This window comes from Emiliania huxleyi (genome assembly GCF_000372725.1).
Source record: "Emiliania huxleyi CCMP1516 unplaced genomic scaffold EMIHUscaffold_1, whole genome shotgun sequence".
NCBI classification, from domain to species: domain Eukaryota; phylum Haptophyta; order Isochrysidales; family Noelaerhabdaceae; genus Emiliania; species Emiliania huxleyi.
In genome coordinates, this window is record NW_005202428.1 from 1,757,347 (window position 1) to 1,774,916 (window position 17,570).

The 17,570-nt window shown below is 67.1% G+C and overlaps 8 protein-coding genes across 8 annotated transcripts; 4 read left to right on the top strand and 4 right to left on the bottom strand.

The window, feature by feature from the left end:
• Window positions 1-284: 284 nt before the first annotated feature.
• Window positions 285-629, bottom strand: EMIHUDRAFT_194419 (hypothetical protein; the record flags this gene model as incomplete). Its single annotated transcript, XM_005794228.1, has 2 exons — window positions 285-412; window positions 608-629. 2 exons carry the CDS (start codon window positions 627-629, stop codon window positions 285-287), a joined length of 150 nt encoding a protein of 49 aa, XP_005794285.1.
• A 75-nt stretch (window positions 630-704) lies between these two features.
• EMIHUDRAFT_447494 (hypothetical protein) lies at window positions 705-2,700 on the bottom strand (the record flags this gene model as incomplete). Its single annotated transcript, XM_005794229.1, has 5 exons — window positions 705-1,447; window positions 1,525-1,656; window positions 1,729-1,806; window positions 1,882-1,977; window positions 2,026-2,700. The coding sequence occupies 5 exons, from the start codon at window positions 2,698-2,700 to the stop codon at window positions 905-907; spliced, it is 1,524 nt and encodes a 507-aa protein (XP_005794286.1). The 3' UTR covers window positions 705-904.
• A 1,054-nt stretch (window positions 2,701-3,754) lies between these two features.
• On the bottom strand, window positions 3,755-4,288 carry EMIHUDRAFT_95071 (hypothetical protein; the record flags this gene model as incomplete). The annotated part of the gene is made up of 1 exon (XM_005794230.1): window positions 3,755-4,288. The coding sequence occupies one exon, from the start codon at window positions 4,286-4,288 to the stop codon at window positions 3,755-3,757; it is 534 nt and encodes a 177-aa protein (XP_005794287.1).
• Window positions 4,289-4,687: 399 nt separating this feature from the next.
• EMIHUDRAFT_95072 (hypothetical protein) lies at window positions 4,688-8,438 on the top strand (the record flags this gene model as incomplete). Its single annotated transcript, XM_005794231.1, has 5 exons — window positions 4,688-5,092; window positions 5,157-5,160; window positions 5,667-6,085; window positions 6,917-7,129; window positions 7,248-8,438. The coding sequence occupies 5 exons, from the start codon at window positions 4,688-4,690 to the stop codon at window positions 8,436-8,438; spliced, it is 2,232 nt and encodes a 743-aa protein (XP_005794288.1).
• Window positions 8,439-10,063: 1,625 nt separating this feature from the next.
• Window positions 10,064-12,057, top strand: EMIHUDRAFT_447495 (hypothetical protein; the record flags this gene model as incomplete). The annotated part of the gene is made up of 5 exons (XM_005794232.1): window positions 10,064-10,794; window positions 10,872-10,940; window positions 11,016-11,081; window positions 11,502-11,651; window positions 11,884-12,057. The coding sequence occupies exons 1-5, from the start codon at window positions 10,126-10,128 to the stop codon at window positions 12,055-12,057; spliced, it is 1,128 nt and encodes a 375-aa protein (XP_005794289.1). The 5' UTR covers window positions 10,064-10,125.
• Window positions 12,058-12,175: 118 nt separating this feature from the next.
• On the top strand, window positions 12,176-12,631 carry EMIHUDRAFT_194425 (hypothetical protein; the record flags this gene model as incomplete). Its single annotated transcript, XM_005794233.1, has 2 exons — window positions 12,176-12,199; window positions 12,404-12,631. The coding sequence occupies 2 exons, from the start codon at window positions 12,176-12,178 to the stop codon at window positions 12,629-12,631; spliced, it is 252 nt and encodes an 83-aa protein (XP_005794290.1).
• Window positions 12,632-13,661: 1,030 nt separating this feature from the next.
• On the bottom strand, window positions 13,662-14,426 carry EMIHUDRAFT_431848 (hypothetical protein). Its single transcript, XM_005794234.1, has one exon. The coding sequence runs from the start codon at window positions 14,407-14,409 to the stop codon at window positions 13,960-13,962; it is 450 nt and encodes a 149-aa protein (XP_005794291.1). The 5' UTR covers window positions 14,410-14,426; the 3' UTR covers window positions 13,662-13,959.
• A 1,655-nt stretch (window positions 14,427-16,081) lies between these two features.
• Window positions 16,082-16,638, top strand: EMIHUDRAFT_349287 (hypothetical protein; the record flags this gene model as incomplete). The annotated part of the gene is made up of 1 exon (XM_005794235.1): window positions 16,082-16,638. A coding segment is annotated over exon 1 (246 nt), but the record flags the coding sequence as incomplete, so codon positions are not given.
• Window positions 16,639-17,570: the final 932 nt, after the last annotated feature.

Here is a 17,570-nt window from a genome sequence, read left to right on the forward strand (position 1 = left end):
CCACACTCCTGTCCTTAAAATCCCACTTGCTGGAGCACTTGGAGTGCAGTCAGCAACCGCACATCCAGGGCCGGGGAGCTAAGAAGCGCACCCAGCGGGCCGGATGATTGGCATCTGGTTTCTTTCTTTATCGGCAACAACGTTAATTTTCTGGCTTCTTCTTTTGCCGCTCCGATTTTACCTAAGTTGAGGGACGTCAGGCGAGGGTGAGCGACGGCTGCCCTGCCATCCTGCCTGGAGAGCTCATGATGGAAGTCGGGCTCGCGTGCGCGGCTGGCATGATATCAGGGTGGTGGACAGGCAAAGGCGTCGACTTCCTCGGAAGGAGGCTGCTGAAGAGCATGTTGCTGGTCGACCGACAGGTCAACGGTCTCGACGAGGTCAATGAGCAGGGCGATGTGATCATCACCGCCTAAATCTGTCTCCCTCGAATACCCCCTTGCTAGCTGCTCGTTCATCCTGCAGCACTCAGGAATTTGCGCGCGTCGGCGCGCTCTGGGCGTGGGGAGTTCTCCCCGCACTCCGCACTGTGTGCGTAAAATGCGACCTGCACCTGTGGCACCTGCGTGCCAGAAGGGGCGTCTTGGCACTTGGGTCACAACTGCACGATAAACGGCGATGAACACCATGGAAGAAAATGATGTACACGACACACACGTGACAGCCTCGCGCCAAGCTCGAGAGAGACGCACGGCAACCTCAGTCGCCCCCGTGAGATTCGAACATCCCGAAGACCCCACCCACAGGACAAAACTCACAAACGAACATTCCGAAGACCCCACCCACAGGACACAACTCACAGACGAACATTGGACATCAGTCATCCCGCACACCAAAATGTGACAACCGCGCGCGGCGACGGATTCGGGCAACGCCGGAGAAAGCGGAGCCCTCCGGTGGCCTCTCAGATGTTCATAAACACGCGCTGCGGCAAGTAGTCGGCGCTGCCCGGCAGCTCGCCGAGCAGCGCCTCCGTGTCGAGCAGGAGCTCGCTGCGCCCGCAGATGACCACTGCCGTGTTGCTCAGCGCCGCGCCGGCCTCGGAGAGGCTGCCGGCGAGGAAGGAGAGGTGGAGCGCGTGCTGTGCGTACATCTTGCCTCCGCCCGCGTGCTGCGCGCGCAGCTTCTGGCCGGCGGCGATGGCGGCGGTAATCTCTGGCTCGGGCGCCTCGCGGGCGGCGGGGTCGCCAGACGAGACGAGCAGCGTGAGGCCGACCTGGCCGGCGGCTACCCAGCGGACGAGCAGCTCGCGGTACGGCAAGTGGCGCACGTCGCGCAGACCGTAGAAGAGGTGCAGCGCCTTGCCGCCCTCGCGGCTCAGCGTCGCGAGCGCAGTGCGCACCCCCGAGAGGCCGGCGCCCGACGCCACCATCGCGACATGGGCGACAGCCGCATCGCCCTCGAGTGCGTCGAGCAGGAATCGGTAATGCTTGTTGAAGAAGCCCGCCTGTGGCAGGGAAGAGCGCGTGGCGCGTCTGGCTTTGAGGCGGCGGCGGCAGTGGCGACGGCGCAGTGGCGCGCCACGCTCGGGTTGATGTAGAGTGGCGTGCCGGCGACTGGGCCGACTGGCAGCGCGCGGACGCGGAATGCGACCTCGGTGACGGTGGGGTGGTAGTGCGTCTCGGGCGGGCCCGTCAGCACCTCGAGCTCGCCGACCTGCTCACAGGCAGCACTCTCATGCGGAGACGCTCTTCACAGCAGCAGCGCAGCCACCTCGAGGTCGCTGACCACGCCGCTCTCCCGGTCGTTGGCCAGCGCGTACGGCTGCTCGAGGGGGCGGTCGCCCCAGGCGGTCGGCGAGGGCGCCTGTGGGAAGGACGACGCGTGAGCGAGCGAGGGGTCACCACGTCGCCCCAGGCGGGCCGGGGAGCGCGCCTGCACGCGCACGACGCCGCCAGGCCGGTGCTCCGCCATCACCCTCTGCCAGTCGGCCTCCGACACGCCAAAGACGGTCGTCTCGAAGTCGCCGAGCCGCTCCTGCTCACACCAGCGACCGTGAAGAGACGCCCTTCACAGCTCCGCGACCCGCTCCGAGTCGGGCCGCTCCTTGCGCAGCACGCGCTCCACCGCAACCCAGTCGTCAGAGCAGTCCGAGCCAAACCAGTTGCAGGGGCACTCGAGCACGGCGAGGCCGAGCTCGGTCGCCTTGAAGGTGCCGTTGTACCGGTTCTGCACCGCCGGGTCGCACGTGCCCGGCGCGCACAGGAAGCCGAGCCCGGTCGGTGCCGGGTAGCGGCTCGGCTTGATCTCGTTGAGGAGGCAGGGATCCGAGCAAACCTCGCCGCCGCGCGGGAAGGCGCTCGTCCGGATGAACTGCTCGCACGTAAGCGGCCTCGCCGCCGGCGTCGCCGCCTCCAGGATGGAGACGGTCCACAGCGCGCATGTAGTCGTGCACCAATACTCGCCCTTGCAAGGCATCACCGTTGTGTCGATGGCGCACGGCGCGTTTGCCTCTGCGCCGGCGCACCACTCGCCGCACGTCGACACCTTGTCCGTGCCCGCGCCGCGACCGGTCTCGACCGAGGCGTATGATCCCGAGCCGTCATCAAAGCCGCACTTGCCTTGGTCGTCGCCAGCGCCGCACGTTTCCGCGCTGCTCTCCGCAGCTTTTGCGTTGCCCGCCGCGTCGACAGAGACCGTCTCTGCTGACGCGCATGCGAGCGCGGTGAGGAGGAGCAGTCCAGCGGTGGCGTGTGGCATGTGGAGAATTGACCGGCGGGCGACCGGTGGGGTACAGGGGTCGGTGTGTGTCTTGGGACAGCGCGACGGAAGAATTCGAGGGGATCACGCCTGCTGCGGACAGCTTTTCGGAAGCCGTCTGCCCCCCCAGCAGGCACACACTAGGACAGATAGGAGGAGAAGGGGGATGGTGGTGGGTGAGAGGAAGGTACCACTGGCCACGCGCACAAGCTGGCGTCAGCTTTTTGCGTCTGAGAGAGTGTATGTTAGCTCTTTATTATATCCATACCAAACAACTCTATACGATGCTCGATGGTCAAGACGATTCGTTTGCGTCGGTTTTGACAAACCGACGAACGGCGCCGCGCTCCGCTTTCTTTGCGCCGCGGGGCACCAGTAGCTTCCTGTCTGTCGATGTCTGTGTTATTACGCCATGACCCATGTGCCGCTCTCGCTCACCCGCCCTGCGTGACTCGGACGTGCAGTCGAAGGGCACCCCCACCGTTCTGGGGCGCACTGGTGTTCGCGCCAGCGTTCGAGCGATCTCGGATCTCGACCCCCCCCGGCCCCCGCCCCCACGCCCCAGTGCCCACTGCACACCCATCGTGGTTTGGCGCCGACGGACCGCCCTCTCCACCACCCTCGCCCAGGGATCTACAACGCTGTCTTAAGGTCCGACCTGTGGGCTCCGGCCTGCGCTCGGCACCGGGCACCGCCTCGGTATACAAAATGCGCCTGCGGGCGGACCCTTACAGATCACAGATCACTGCCACACCCATCCAACCCTTGCCTTGACCCTCTTGTTGTTGTTCTTTTGAGGCTGTCGCTCCGAGAAAGCTTGTCTCGCAGCTGCGAGAAGTGATAATTCGGGCCGGAAAACGGTGCGTGTGACTGGAGACGTGCCGGCACACATCCACACAGAGACGACGTGGGAAGAGGGAAGCACTACGCACTACTGGAAAAATGCTGGTCATGGAGGCGCTTGGGGCTACCCGGAGTGTCAGCCGAGAGAGGAGAGGAGAGGTGGAGAGAAGTAGGATAGTGAGGGAGAGGAGCGGGGTGAGAGTGGTCACGTTCAGGGGAGGAAGTCCTCGGCGCCAGCCTCCGCCTTCTTGCAGATCACAACCGGCATGCCGTACTGCTCGCTGAACTCATCCGACAGCTCACACTCATCGCCGATGGCGTCGTCATGCCGGACGCACACGTACTGACGCACATTGTCAACCGTGCCGATGTAATGGCATGCTCCTTGATCCAGCTCGGATGCAAGTGGCTGCCGTGCCGCGGTGAGAGGAGTGAGCGGCCGCGCCGCCGCCGCTGCCTCGCGTCGCCTCTTTTGCGTGTCAATCATGCGGTCCTCCTCGCTGTGGTACGGGAGGACGCCGTCGCGCTGCAGCTTCGGAAGCACCTTCTCGTCCCACCAGGTCAGCATGCACATTCCGGCGGCGTAGCAGGCGATCCCTGTCATCGCTGGGTTCCAGTGCAGGCTGGCTTGGGCCGCGCCAGTGAAAACGGGGTCGGAGAATGGATCGGAAGAGAGCAGCGTCGTGGCCGCGTGCGGCGCGAGGGGGATCAGCAGCGAGGCGGGCGAGAGCAGGAGGGGAAGCATCCGGTCAGCTGCCTGGGGAGTGGCCGGGTCGGTAGGAGTTCGGGGATTCGGCTGGTCGCTTGATGACGAGCTGTTCTCGCGCGATCTCCCTGCGCAGCCGCGCTTTCTTTCCCTTAATCTATAAAATGAAATCGGGGGCACCTTCTTTCCGTTCTCCTTCTCTTGCCTTCGCGGAAGCCGCCGCTTCTAAGCAAAACAACGCACTCTCTCTCGCACATCAACCCGATGCCGTGCGCACTTCTTATCTTCGCCACCGCCACGTCGTTTACCCGCTCCTCGCCAGCTTCGAGTCACATTAGCCTGCAGCCTCACCGCCGCGGCAGCGTCTGTCCCGGGCTCGGCGCTGCGCGACTTCCTCGAGGCGCCTGCAGCATGACAGACGTTGAGGCCAAACCCAGCATGACTGACGCAGCCGCCGCGAGATCGTTATTGCTGCTGCTCGCCAACCGGTGCGCTGCTGAAGAGGCCAAGGAGGCCGCGCTTCGGGACTTCATGTCGGTCCCTCCGGAGCAGCGCGACCGCGTGCTGGACGAGGCCGTGTCACTCATCGCATCGTCCTCCGACTCGCTCCTCGCCTCTCGACGCTGGCCGCTCCCTCTGCCCTCTCGCCGCGCAGCGCTTGGCTCGTACGCGCGCCTGCTCGACTCGATGATGCGGGAGGAGCCCGGAGGCGGCGCGCGCTTCACCGACGGCGGCGACAGTGCCAAGCGCCGCCGCTTCGTCGGCGTGCTGCTGCGTCAGCTTCGGCGCGGCAAGGGCGGCGTGTGGGCTCTCGAGCGCGAGGCGGCGAGGCGGCGGCGGCAGGTCAAAACACCTCCCCACCACCGCATTCCCTGCCACGCCCCATTCTCCCTTCCCCTGTCGCCAGATTGGTGTCGCGTTCTCGCGCCACCCCCACCCCACCCCCAATCCAGGAGACGTCGATGGCGGAAATGCTGCGACGCACGCCCGACGAGCTGGAGACTCCAGCGTACGCCGTCGTCGCCGCCGACCGGCCGGGCGGGTGGGAGGTGCGCGGGTGGCCTCTCTGCTTGCTGCCACAACGCGATGCCACACAACGCCTCGCGGCACAGTCAGCAGCGTGCGCGCACTGACGGCCACGACTGCTTTGTTGAATGCCGCCGGTGACTGACCGCCCACCACCGCAACTGACCCAGGTGCGCGAGTACAGCGAGTTCTCCGTTGCGTCGACGCGGCGCGACCGCGCCGTCGCCGCCTCCGGCGTGCCGATCCAGCAGCCGTCCCTGCCGGCGGCCGGCGGCTTCCAGGCGCTGGCGGGCTACGTCTTGGGCGGCCGCAACGCGGAGGAGGAGAAGATGGCTCCCCGCCCTAGATGCAGCCACCCTCCTGCCCCCCGCGGTACTCTCTCGTGGAACAGTCGATGTGGCTTTTCCCGCGCTCCAATCCTTGCGATGCCTCTCCCTGCAGGCCATGACGACGCCGGTGCTCAGCTCGGCGGCGACGGGCCAGATGAGCTTTGTCCTGCCGTCAAAGTACTGGGGCGAGGGCGCGGAACCGCCCGCGCCGCTGCCCGAGTCGGGCGTGCAGCTTGGCCGCAATGGCGGCGGCGCGCTCGAGCAGAGCTCGGCTCTGGCTTGCCTCTGGTTTGGAGGCTTTGCGGGCGGGGACGAGGTCGCGAGGCGCAAGGAGCAGCTGCTGGAGGCGGTCAGGGGCGACGGTGAGTGGGATGCGGCGTGCGGCGATGACGAGGATGCACAGGCAGCGTCGATATTGCTGATGCAGTACAATGATCCGTTCACGCCGCCGTGGCAGAGGCGCAACGAGGTTGCCCTTCCGGTGCGGCGGCTGGCGTGAGCCCATGCACCGCGTGCCCCAGCCCCTAAGCCCCAAGAGGCCTTCACAGTACCATCGACCGATTCTGCGCGTGAATTCATACGTCATAGGCGCGAATAATGCATGTAGAAAGTGGAACCAGAATCCAGAAGAGGAAACCGCGGGGGCGCGTTCGAGTGGTTGCACTGAAGTTTGGAAAAGCACGCGCCTCTTATAGTCTATATTATCGAATTATCACCGAGGGCACACAAAAAGGGTCTTGCGGCCGACGTCGACGGGGATGTGGCGATGCACTTCTGATGATACAAGGTCTTCGCCCTCCAGCTCCGCGGCACCGAACGATAGAAATGCGCCTCCGCAACTCCACACTCCCACATGCTTCGATTCTGTCGGCCAGACCGGCGAACACGCCGGTGAGCGGGCGAGCGAGAGGCAAGGGAGGGGGCAGGGGAGCGGGCAGGGGAGGGGGCAGGAGCACGCTTCTTCGAGCTCGGGCCAATTCTTATGGAGAGAGAGTTCTTTTGTTTAAATTCTTATTGCACTTTTACTTTGCGCGCCTTTGTCTCGCCTCAGACTTGTGTGTGTGTGTGTGTGTGTTTGTGTGTGCTTCGCAATGCCGCTCGCTAATCTCGCCGCTGCCCCCGCCATCGGGGTGGTCGTATACCCCGGCGAGAGCGTTGCGCAAAGACGGCGCTGCCCACCCACTACGAGCGTGCTCCTCCTCGCGGGCGGCCGAGCGCTGCACTCTTACCACAACAATGAACCAAAGCAGGTCCCCGTGCTGTCACGCGCCGACCCCACAGCCTCGTCGATTCAGTTCCGACCTCTTCATAGGTTGGCGGTGACGAATTCTACGCAAGCTTGCTGCAGGGTGGCGCCGAGGTGGCCTCCGCTCTGGCGACGGATCTCGGCAATGGCAGCTACGCGTTGGAGTATGAGCGCGTGGAGATGCCGTCCGCTCCTGCTGGCAAGAGCGCCGCCGCCATCGTCCTGCGTGTCGTGCTGCAGTACACGTGCGGGCACGGGCACCTCGACCCTCCAGCTAAGGTCTCGCCGACGCTGTCTGGCCTACACTCTCTGGCCTGCACTCGCATATTTCATCACTCTTGGTCTCAGCTACCATCCACGCATCACGTCGGTATCTGCTTGTACAACCCGGCTGTAGGAGGGGTGGCCCACCTCGGGCGCGCTCAACCTGCCGCTCCGCGTGCGCCGCGCAGCAGACGTGCTGCCGCTGCCCGACCTCGTGCCGCCGCCCGCGGCGCAGCCCTCGAATGGCGATGGCCTCATCGACCTGAGCCGCTTTGACGCCGTGGTGGCCATTGGCGACTCGACGATGCGGCAGTTTCGACCCACGAACGCCGATCGGATGCGGGTGCGGATCGAATTCCACCAGCTCTCCTTCCTACTCGACGCCTCGTCGGCAAGGCGGTGCGGAGAGCGCGCGAGGATGGCGAGGCGGGTGCTCGGAGGTGCGGCCAGCCCCGCAAGGCAGCTTGTGCTGTACGGCGGAGGCACGTGGGATGTCATGAGCGAGTACGGCGGAGGGAGCGAGACGACGCATTTGCCCTTGCCCGAGTACGAGGCCGCCTTCGCGACGTGCCTGCGAGGGGTGCGCGCGGCCTTCCCGAACGCGACGCTCGTGCTCAAGAGCCTGCAGGCGTTGCACCCGCACCGCGTCGACTGCCAGACCGCCACGTCGCAGCTCCTCGTCAACGCACAGAACGCTCGCAATCGCACGAGTACGTGCCACGTGCGGACCAAGTACATGAGCGCGTCGCGCACCAGCAGGCTCTTCCTCAGCCAGGAGAGGGTTGCGGCCTCGCTGGGCGTGCGCACGCTGGGCAGGCTCTACTCACTCACCTACCGGCATGCGCATCAGACAGTGCGGGGTGACGGCCGGCATTTTACGCCTCAATTTAACGACTTTCTGTGGGGGCGCACCTTTGCCAACGTCGAGCTCTGCAGCGAGCGCCATCGTCCCGCTCGGTTTCACGCCTCGCGAGCAGCCGGCGGCAGGAGGGGGCAAGGGGTGGGAGCTGGCGCGCGAGATGCGCCGGAAGGAGTAGGTTGCGCCGTCTCATTGGTGGAGAAGCACAGCAAGACCCGCTGCGAAGCCGGAGGCAACTTTGGCTGCCGCGTCCGGGACGACGGCGACAGGGAGGTGTGGGCGCGCAGCTGCCGCGGCATGTTCCGCTGCGAGGGGGAGGCGGACGATGTGGCGTGCGGCTACCCACCCGGTGCAGGCAGCTACACGTGCCGTTGCGGCCAGCCCAACTCGACCACGGCCAACAGCTGCGCGGACCCGCGTCGGTGGGCAGGAAAGCTGTCGTGGAACTTGGTGGTTTCGCGATAAGATCCCCGGAAAGAAAGAAATCTGTCTTAGTATCATCGCCTCGAAACTCAGAATTCTTTTTTGAGCCAGCACGTGCGCCAGTCCGCGCCTGTGTCGAGCCTGTCAGATGTTTTTGTTAAATTCTTTTTTGCCAGTCCCGTGCCCGGTGATGCGCCGGTGTAGAGCATCTCTCCAGCAGGTTCCAGAGATGGGGGGTCCCAGTGTAGACGGCCCAGGCATCTCCGCAGGAGAGATGGGCGACGCACGAACACAGAGGCACAGCGCGCACCGCCCCGCCCCGCTCACAGCCGTGCTCCGCATCACGCGGTGTGTGTGTGTGTGTGTGTGTGTGTGTGAGTGTGTGTGCAACTTTTTTTGTGGTGTGTACCTGTCTACCCACGTCTAACGCTACTTACTTGTAACCACGATCGATGCGAGGACGCAAGTCCACACCAAACTCGGCCATTCCAACGGCCAGACCGCTCGCTTAAGGCTGATTGGCTATAGACGAGCGGTCTACCCCCAACGGGGCTGACTGGCACAACGAGGAGAGGTCATCCGGATGTGGCGGGACGCCGTCGGGCACCTGGTTGCTCTCCTCCGCCAGACAGCCCCTCCCGACGGGGACGCCACCACCCTCGCCCAGGGATCTACAATGCTGTCTTAAGGTCCGACAGGTTCGGCACCGGGCACCGCCTCGGTACACAAAATGCGCCTGCGGGCGGACCCTCACAGATCACAGATCACCCACGCCGTGCGCCCAAAATCTTGTATGTTAATGTCTGCCATTGCGCATTCAAGTCGTCGGCCCCCCGCCCGTCCCCGCTGACCACCCGACGCCTACAAGCCGGCGACCGGTGCGACGAATGATGCCGGCCCGCCCGAGGACCACACGCTCGCGCTCGACCACCGGCGACCAGGCGCATGGTGCCGCGCCAAACCTCGGCTCTCGTCTGCGAGCGCGCTGCCCTAGGGGGGTTCCCGGCCCGTTCGCACACCGCGCGCGCCACGCCGGCGCTCACGTGTCCACTGATATAGTACGGCGGGGATAAAGGTGGATACCAATTGATGGGACCCCCCCCAATGAACACACCAGTGAGGGAGGGCGAGACGATCGAGGGGTCCCGTACCATGCGGAATCGACCCTATCCAGTGCTCAAGTGCTCAATTGATGGGGGAGAAGAATGGACAACTAATCAGATGGAAGCAGGAAGCTTCCATCCCGGCGGTGGGTCGAATCCACATGAGCCGATGGGTGATGGGCTGGAGGGCTGGGGTTCTGAGGCTCACACCCATTTGAGGAAGTGAGGTACTGCTCCGCCCACCCGGATCCTGCTGAACAAGCTCCCCTTGTAGCTCGATCGGTCACGCCGCCATCACCGCCGACGCCTCCCAGAGAGGTGATGGAGAGGGGGGACGACACTGCTTCAGCAGCGTGCACCTCGATCCTGTACCGTGTTTGTTATATGACCCCCCCCCAATGAACACACCAGTGAGGGAGGGCGAGACGATCATCGAGGGGTCCCGTACCATGCGGAATCGACCCTATCCAGTGCTCAAGTGCTCAAGTGGGTAGGATTCCTATCAATGAAATGCGCAATGGAATTATTAAATTCGAAGCCCCAACGGCGAGGTACCTCCGGACGCCAGTGCGGGCCCCAGCGTGCGGGCCAGCGTATTGCGAGGAGTTGCCAGTCCCGAGAGGAAGATGGCGTCGGATGAGGACAAGCTCCTGCGGCAGCTCGAGTTCTACATGTCGGACGCGTCCCTGCCGTACGACACCTTCCTGGCCGGCGAGCTCCGCCGCAGCGAGGCCGACGCCACCGTCTCTGTTAGCGCGGCCACTCTCGCCGGATTCCCGCGCGTCGTCGCTCTCCTTCCCGATCTCTCTGCGGAGGAGCGGGCCGAGGCGCTCGTAGCCGCGGCGGCGCGCTCCGACACGCTCCGCGCCTGCGACGGTGGCCACATCGGCCGCCGGTTTCCGCTGCCTGCGGACGACCCCGCCGCCGACCACAGCGTCTTCTTGGAAGGGCTTCCGCCGAGTGCCGACGAGGCGGCGGTGCTCGAGGTGCTGGCGGCGTGCGTGCCGGACGCCGCGCCCGCGAGCACGCGCCGCCTCCGCGACCTCAAGGACGACCGGCAAGCGCGCGCCTTCTCCGGCAAGTGGCACGTCGAGCTCGCCGACGCCGCAGCCGCGCAGGCTGTCGTCGACGCGGCGGCGGCAAAGTCGCTGCGCAAGCCGGGCGGGCAGGCGCTGCGGGCGACGCTGCTCCGCGCGCACTACGAGGCCGAGGCGGCCAAGGTGGCCGAGTACCGCCGCAAGACGGCCGAGAAGCAGGCGAAGCGCAAGGCGGAGGCTGAGGCGGCCGAGGCAGAGGCGGGCCGAGCTTCGAGTGGCGCGGGCAGCTGCGAGTGCGGGACTTGTGCGGGAGCGGTGGAGGACCCGTCCTGTAGGCGCTGCGGCACGCGCACAAGGAGCACGGCAAGGTACTTCGTTTCTCGGGCTGGGCGGCGGACCGGCAGGCGCTGCCCGACGCCGGTGCTGTCACGAATTGTGAAAACTTGAGTGGTTGACGATTTGATGGTTGTACTAAGCAGGCGCTGCTCGACGCGTGCGGCGCGCACGGCGAGGTGGCGTGGGCCGACGACGGCGCGGAGGGGCACGTCCGTTTCAAGTCGCGAGAGGGCGCCGCCGCGGCGCTGGCTGCGCTGCAGGCCGAGGGGGCGGCAGCACCGCCGCTAGACAGCAACGGGGCGGGGCCGGCGGCGGCGGACGCAGAGATGGGAGAGACTGACGCGGTGGCGGAGGCGGGCGAGGCGGGCGGTGCAGCGGAGGCTGGTGCCAAGCGAGCGCGGGACGGCGACAGCTCTGCAGAGGAACCAGCCGCCAAGCGACCGGCGGGCGGAGGAGAGGCGGGCGCAGAGGCGGGCGCAGAGGCGGGCGCAGAGGCGGGCGGAGAGGCGGGCGGAGAGGCTGGCGCGGCGTGGGCGATGCTGAGCGACGCAGAGGTGTGACGCGGGATGGGAGGAGCTGCTGGCCCTACCCCCTGACGACACCTACAGCCCGAAGCGAGTGTCCCTCAGGTGGACGAGTACTGGAAGCAGCTGCAGCTGCGGCTCGCGGCAAAGAAGGCTGGCGGCGGCGGCGGCGGGTTTGGGGAGGAGAAGGGCGTGGTACTGGCCTTCGAGGGCGTCGGGCCGGGCACGCGGCGCGAGGAGCTCAAGGCGCTGCCAGTAACACTCTCGGACCCTTCCCGGAAGCTTCCCATAGGCGCGCAGCGGGAGGACCTCAAGGCGCTCGCATCGCGGTGGGGCGAGGTGCGCTTCCGCTGCCCCTCGGCTGCCCCTCGGCTGCCCTTCGGCTGCCCCTCGGCTGCCCCTCGGCTGCCCCTCGGCTGCCCTTCGGCTGCCCCTCGGCTGCACTTCTGCACGTGTCGTTGTGCCACTCTCCTTCTTTGCCTGCCAGGTGCGTTTCGTCGACTTCAACCGCGGGGACAGCGACGGTTTCGTTCGCTTCGCGGCGGCAGGCGGCGCCAAGGCGGCGCTGGAGGCGCTGGCGGCGGGCGGGGAGGAGGCGAGCGGAGCGATGCCGCAGATATCTCGGCTAATCTCGGCAAAAAAACGGCTGATCTTCGGCTGATCTCGGCTGAGTTCGGGCAGGTGAGCGGGGCGACGCCGCAGTGGCGACTGCTCGACGCGGCGGAGGAGGAGGCGTACAAGCAGCGGGTCCAGGAGCGGAACGCGGCCCGCCGCCCTAGATGTCGGAATACCTAGATGTCGGAGTACAGACCCGGCACTCGGAGAGGAATACAGACCCTAGATGTCAGACCCTAGATGTCGGAGACAGACCCGGCACTCGGAGAGGACACGCGTTCGGCTGTATTCAGCCGCGCTCAGCTCGTACTCACGCGGTGTTCCGAGCACACTGCACGATACCGCCTTCCCGCCCCGACTCTGATGCGTCTCCGGACGCACTGCCTTGGTAGGCGCGCAACGCTCCGCCGCCGCTCGAGAAGGGGTTGCTGCTGCGTTTCGAGGGCGCCGGCGCCGACACAGACCGCGAGCAGGTGTCGGCGCTGTGCGGCGAGTGGGGCACGGTCGATTTTGTGGACTACAGCCGCGGCGATGCCTCCGGGACCGTCCGCTCTCCTAGATGCGGAGACTTGCCGGTTCAGCTGTATCCGCTGTACCCGGCTATTCGGCTGTGTGCGTAGCCCTTGCGTTCGCGGGCTCGAGGTCTCAAGGTCTCGAGGTCTCGCGCGACTCTCGCGCTGCTCTGAGTCGTGTCTTCCCCGGCGCAGGTCCGCTTCCGCTCGCCTGCGGACGCAAAGGCGGCGCTGGACGGGCTCGGCGGCGGCGCGGAGCTCGGAGGGGAGGCGACGGCGTGGCGGCAGGTGTGGGGCAGGGGGGGGGGGGGCTTGGGGCGGGCGGGTGGGAGTGGGGTGGTGGGCGGGCGGGCTTGGGCGGGGGTTTGACCGAGAGGTGCGGGGGGCGGAGGCGCGGAGGCGTGATGGTAGGTGGAAGGGGAGGAGGAAGAGGCGTACGTGGCGGCGGTGCGCGAGAAGATGGCGGCGCGCAAGGGCGGCGGCAAGGGCGGCAAGGGCAAGGGCAAGGGCAAGGGCAAGGGTAGCGCAACCCGCCCCCTCCCGTCCCGCTGACCCTTGCACGTCTCCCCCCCCCCCACCCCACACACCCCACACACCCACACACCCACACACCCACACACCCACACACCCACACACCCACACACCCCACCCCACACACCAGCGCAACCAGGCCCGCCGTCTTCGCCGCGGGCAACTCACCCCCTCCCCTCGTTGCGTGGAGCAGGCGGCAAGGGCTACGGCAAGGGCGGGCGAGGCTGGGGCGGCGGAGGACCGCGAGGCGCGCCCCGGGGGTGGGGCGGTGGGCGCTCCCGCTAGCCGTGTCCCGTGGGCTCGAAGCTGGCGGGCCGTAGAGGCGCGGCAACGTCACTCGCTCAGGCGTTCGCAGCCTCCTACCTCGCGCTCGCCCCGTCTCTGCTCTCTGGGGGGGGCGGTCGTGCGGATCCGGCCAGGGAGCCACCGCCGGTCTCTGCCGCGGTCGCCAGTCCACGGGGGCCCGGGCGGCGCGGCACGTGCACCCCCTCGCAGACCGCGCGCTCGCAGTCCGCGTCATGTCTTTTTTCATGTCGGCGGGTAGCCGCGGGCATTCGAGAATCAGATGCGCGCACGCACCGTCCCGGCTCTCCCGCCCGCCACAGACCACTTTCCACAGTAATAAAGAAGCGCTCGCTCTCAGACAAAACACACCCAATGGTGAGAGAGTCACAGAGCAGCAGACCCGAGAGACCGCGGCCGCACTCGGCCCGCGCTGAGACCCCGCCCTCACTCGCACACCCGCCCCCCCCCTACAGATCATACAAATGATACACGCACCCCTCGGCCGCGCCCGCCGCATGCGCCACAAACAAGCTGCTCCGGCTGAGGCGCCCAGCGGAGAGCCCCGTGAATTGCGAAGCTTGATCGCGCCAAGCGGCCAAGCACAGTGCTTGTCAGACGGGTTAGAGGCCGTACTCCGGCGCCTGGTAGGCGCTGGACGCGTCGACGACCTCCGGCGCGGCCATTAGTTGGTAGGCGGTGGTCAGGAGCGTGAGCGCGAGCAGCCCCCCGAGCAGGGCAACAGGAGATGCGTTCGACACCTTCTCGGGCGCCATCAGCTCCATGCGCTTGGCCGAGTCGGCCGCGCCGCGAACGTGCTCGCGGGCCGATTCTCGCCACTCCGAGACCGTCGTCCGCAGCAAGAACCGGTGACGCCCGCCCTCCTGCTCGAGCCTCCGCGCAAACTCGGCCGCTAGTTCGTCGCCCTCTGAGTTGGTCTTCTTCTCAAGCTCGTCGCCCGGCGAGGCGAGCAGCGGCGTTGCACAGCGCGGGCGCGAGGGGAGGCGAGCGTGCTGGGTACGCAGGCAGAGCGTCGGTTCGAGCGCAACGAGGAACAGGAGGGAAAAATGCATCGGGGCGGGGTGCGGATGTGGCCGTCCTACGTCGGGGCGCTTGATGGCGGCGCGAATTCTTTTTCTGTTTTTTGCCAATTTAAAAAAACTACAGTGCCGCGCCGCCTCCCACGCACACACCTTACCTCGTGCTCGACCGAGTTTGCGATGAGAAGTGACCCGAGCCGCTGGGTTCCCCGCAGCGGCCTCTTGTGCTTCGGCGGTTAGTGGTGCACTAACCTCGTAAGAGCTACATAAACTGAAAAAAATAACCAAAGCAACGGCGCGGAGGCCTCGATATGTCGTCTAGCGATGTACCTCAGCTGGACGCGCCTGCTGTCGTCGCCGCCTCGGACACTCCTGTGGATGTTGCTGACGCCGACGACGGCGTGCCGACAACACTCCTCGACCTCTCGACGGACTCGATTGCCATCATTCTTTCGCACCTTGGCCGGCGCCCGCTGCTGGCCGATGTCGTGCGCGTCGCCGCCGTGTGCACGGAATTGCGCGCGATGCTCGCAGAGGAGATCATTTGGCAGACGCTCTGCAAGTCCGCGTGGTCGATTGCGGATATTGACCTCAGCTCCGACTGGCCGCGCCTCTCCAGTTTCCGTCTGCTCTACGCGGTCCTCGAAACGTGGGCGCCGCGGCAAGGCTTCCACCACCTGATCGACGCGTACCCATGGGGCGCTTTGCTCCTCCTCCGCTTCCGCGGCGGCCGCTTCGTCGGAGAGCTGCTGCACCACGCGACGCCTGCCGGCGGCTTCAAGTGCGCGGCGCAGGAGCCCGTGACCATCCTCGAGGTCGACTTCGCGGCGCCGCCGCCAGCGCCGGAGGGTGGTCCGGCGGCCGCGGCAGCCCTCGGCACAGAGGACGCGCTGCCGGCGTGGCTGCGCGCCGCGCGCAACCCGACGATGCGCTGGTGCGGCGACCGGGTGGTGGCGTGCACCACGTGTGCGGAGGCGCCCCGCGTGCTCTGCAACGACGTGATCCCGGCCGCACGCCTCTTTCAGGAAGCGAGCGGCGTTGGATTCCAATCCACCGATGCAGCAGCGGACCGCTCGCTCGTGCCCAGCCGCGTGCAGTGCCGCCAGTACCTGCAAGTGCAGCTGGGAAGCGAGCCACCGAGGGCGGCCGCGGACGGCCGCAGCAGCGCGGCGCCTTCGCATCCTGCCGCCGCGGGCTCGCGTAGTAGCGGAGACCACGACGAGAGAGAGGACGACGACGAGGCGGCATCCGAGGCGGCATCCGAGGATGCGTCGGAGGAGTCGTCGGACTCCGCCGAGCCTCTTGCTCGGGCAGACGACGCGATGGAGCTGCGGGCGCTGTGGGCGCCCACGCGGGCCACACCCCGTGGGGTGACGACCGAAGGCGAGATGTGGCGGCAGCGGCTGCGCAGGCTGCCCGACCACTGCGCGAGGCGGCGCGTGACGCTCGGCCTCGTCGATGGGCCGACGCCTGCCTCGCTCGCGTCGCCCGGCGGTGGGCAGGCGCCCACGTGCGTGCGCTCTGGCATGTACATTGGAGACTACTCGCACAATTCGCAGTACGGGCTCTACGGCAACGAGGCACTGCTGCTCCAGAGGCGCACCTTCGACCTGGGCCCTCTCGTCGGCCGCTCCGACTTGTCTGCGGACGACGGCGACTTCGCCGCGTTGCGCGCTCTGTTCGGGCGGGGCCAGGCCAACGAACCGCTGAGCACGCCCGTCTTAGACCTGCTGCAGTGGCTGCGGCTCGGGTCGGCGTCGCACTGCACGATGCTCATCGGCCGCAAGGTGACCGGCGACATGCACGTGCCGATGGGCGCGGCGACCTTTGTGGCTCTCCTCGAGCCGCCGCCGCCCGCAGTGCTCGGTGTCCGGCTCAACGCTCCGCCGACGCCGCCCGTGCCGACGGTGGCGATGACGCGCGGCGGCGAGGAGCGCGTGGTGCGCGGGTGGCTCGGGTTTGGCACGCTGGCCTTTCCCGGGTTTGGCAACCCGCAGTGGGACCCGGGCTGGCTCGTGCAGCTCGAGGACGATGCCGACGGCCGCCGCTTCGCCTTCGTGTGGGGCTCGCGCCAGGGCGACAGCGCCAACATGCTCACGCAGGTCGTCGCGCAGAGCACGGCCGTCTTCGTGGGCGAGGATGACCGCATGCGCCCGTACTGGCCGCCGGCCACGCCGCAGACGCCGGAGTGAGTGTGGGTTTGGTTCAGCTTCACAGGTTGGGTTGGTTCGTCGTTTGGTTTAGGTATAGCCTGGACATGCCAAACATTTTTCGCGAGCAGCCGAGCGTACCGCGCGAGCACCCGCCGAGCCCATCTTCGCCGCCGCCGCTGCTGCCATCTACGGCCTCGCCGTAAAGGAAGCGAGGTCGGGCACGTGGCGGCGCGGTAGGATCCACACGCATTACTCCGAGGGCGGCGCAAACGGCACGAACGCGACAAAGTGCGCAGTCGCGTACGGCTAATCGTAACGGCCGCGGCGAAGCCCGGGGCCGCCAAACTGCGGGCCGTCGCCAAGCCTACCGGGCCTGCCTGCCTGCCCGGACTGCGGCGGCGGCCGACGGCCGCCTGGCTGGCCTGCGGCGGGTCCTGCGGCGGGTACTGCGGCTCCTACGGCGGGTCCTGCGGCGGGTGGGACTCGCTGCCTCTGCAGCTGCCGGAGGGAGCTCAAGGCCGCTTCTTGCGCTTGCGCTGCTGCCTGCGCGTTGGCAGCCAGCTCTGCCGCCGCCTGGGCGACCGCCTGCGCCGCTGTCTGCGCCGCCTCCGCCTCCGCCTCCGCCTCCGCCTCCGCCTGCGCGGCCTGCGACGCCGCTCCCGCAGCCTCGGTCTGCAGGCGGGACATTGACTCGCCCGCCTCCTGCGCCGCCTCGTCGGTCGCCTTTGCCGCCATCTCAAACCGCGCGACCCGCGCCAAGGCCTCACTCATCGCCTCGGCCTCCGCCTCTGCCACAGCGGCGGCGTCTGCCGCCTTTTGCGACTGCGCGCGGGCCTCGGCCTCGGCCTGCGCAAGCGTGGTTGCCGCCAGCTCCGCCTCATGCTCCGCCGTCTGTAGCACGGCTTGAGCCTCAACTGCCTCTTGCGCCCGCACCTCTGCCGCCCGCGCTGACGTTTCTGCTTGCGCCGCAGCCTGCGCCCACGCGTCTCTCGTCGACTCGGCGTGCGCCTGAAGCTGCTGAAAATCCCCCATAGAGCCGCT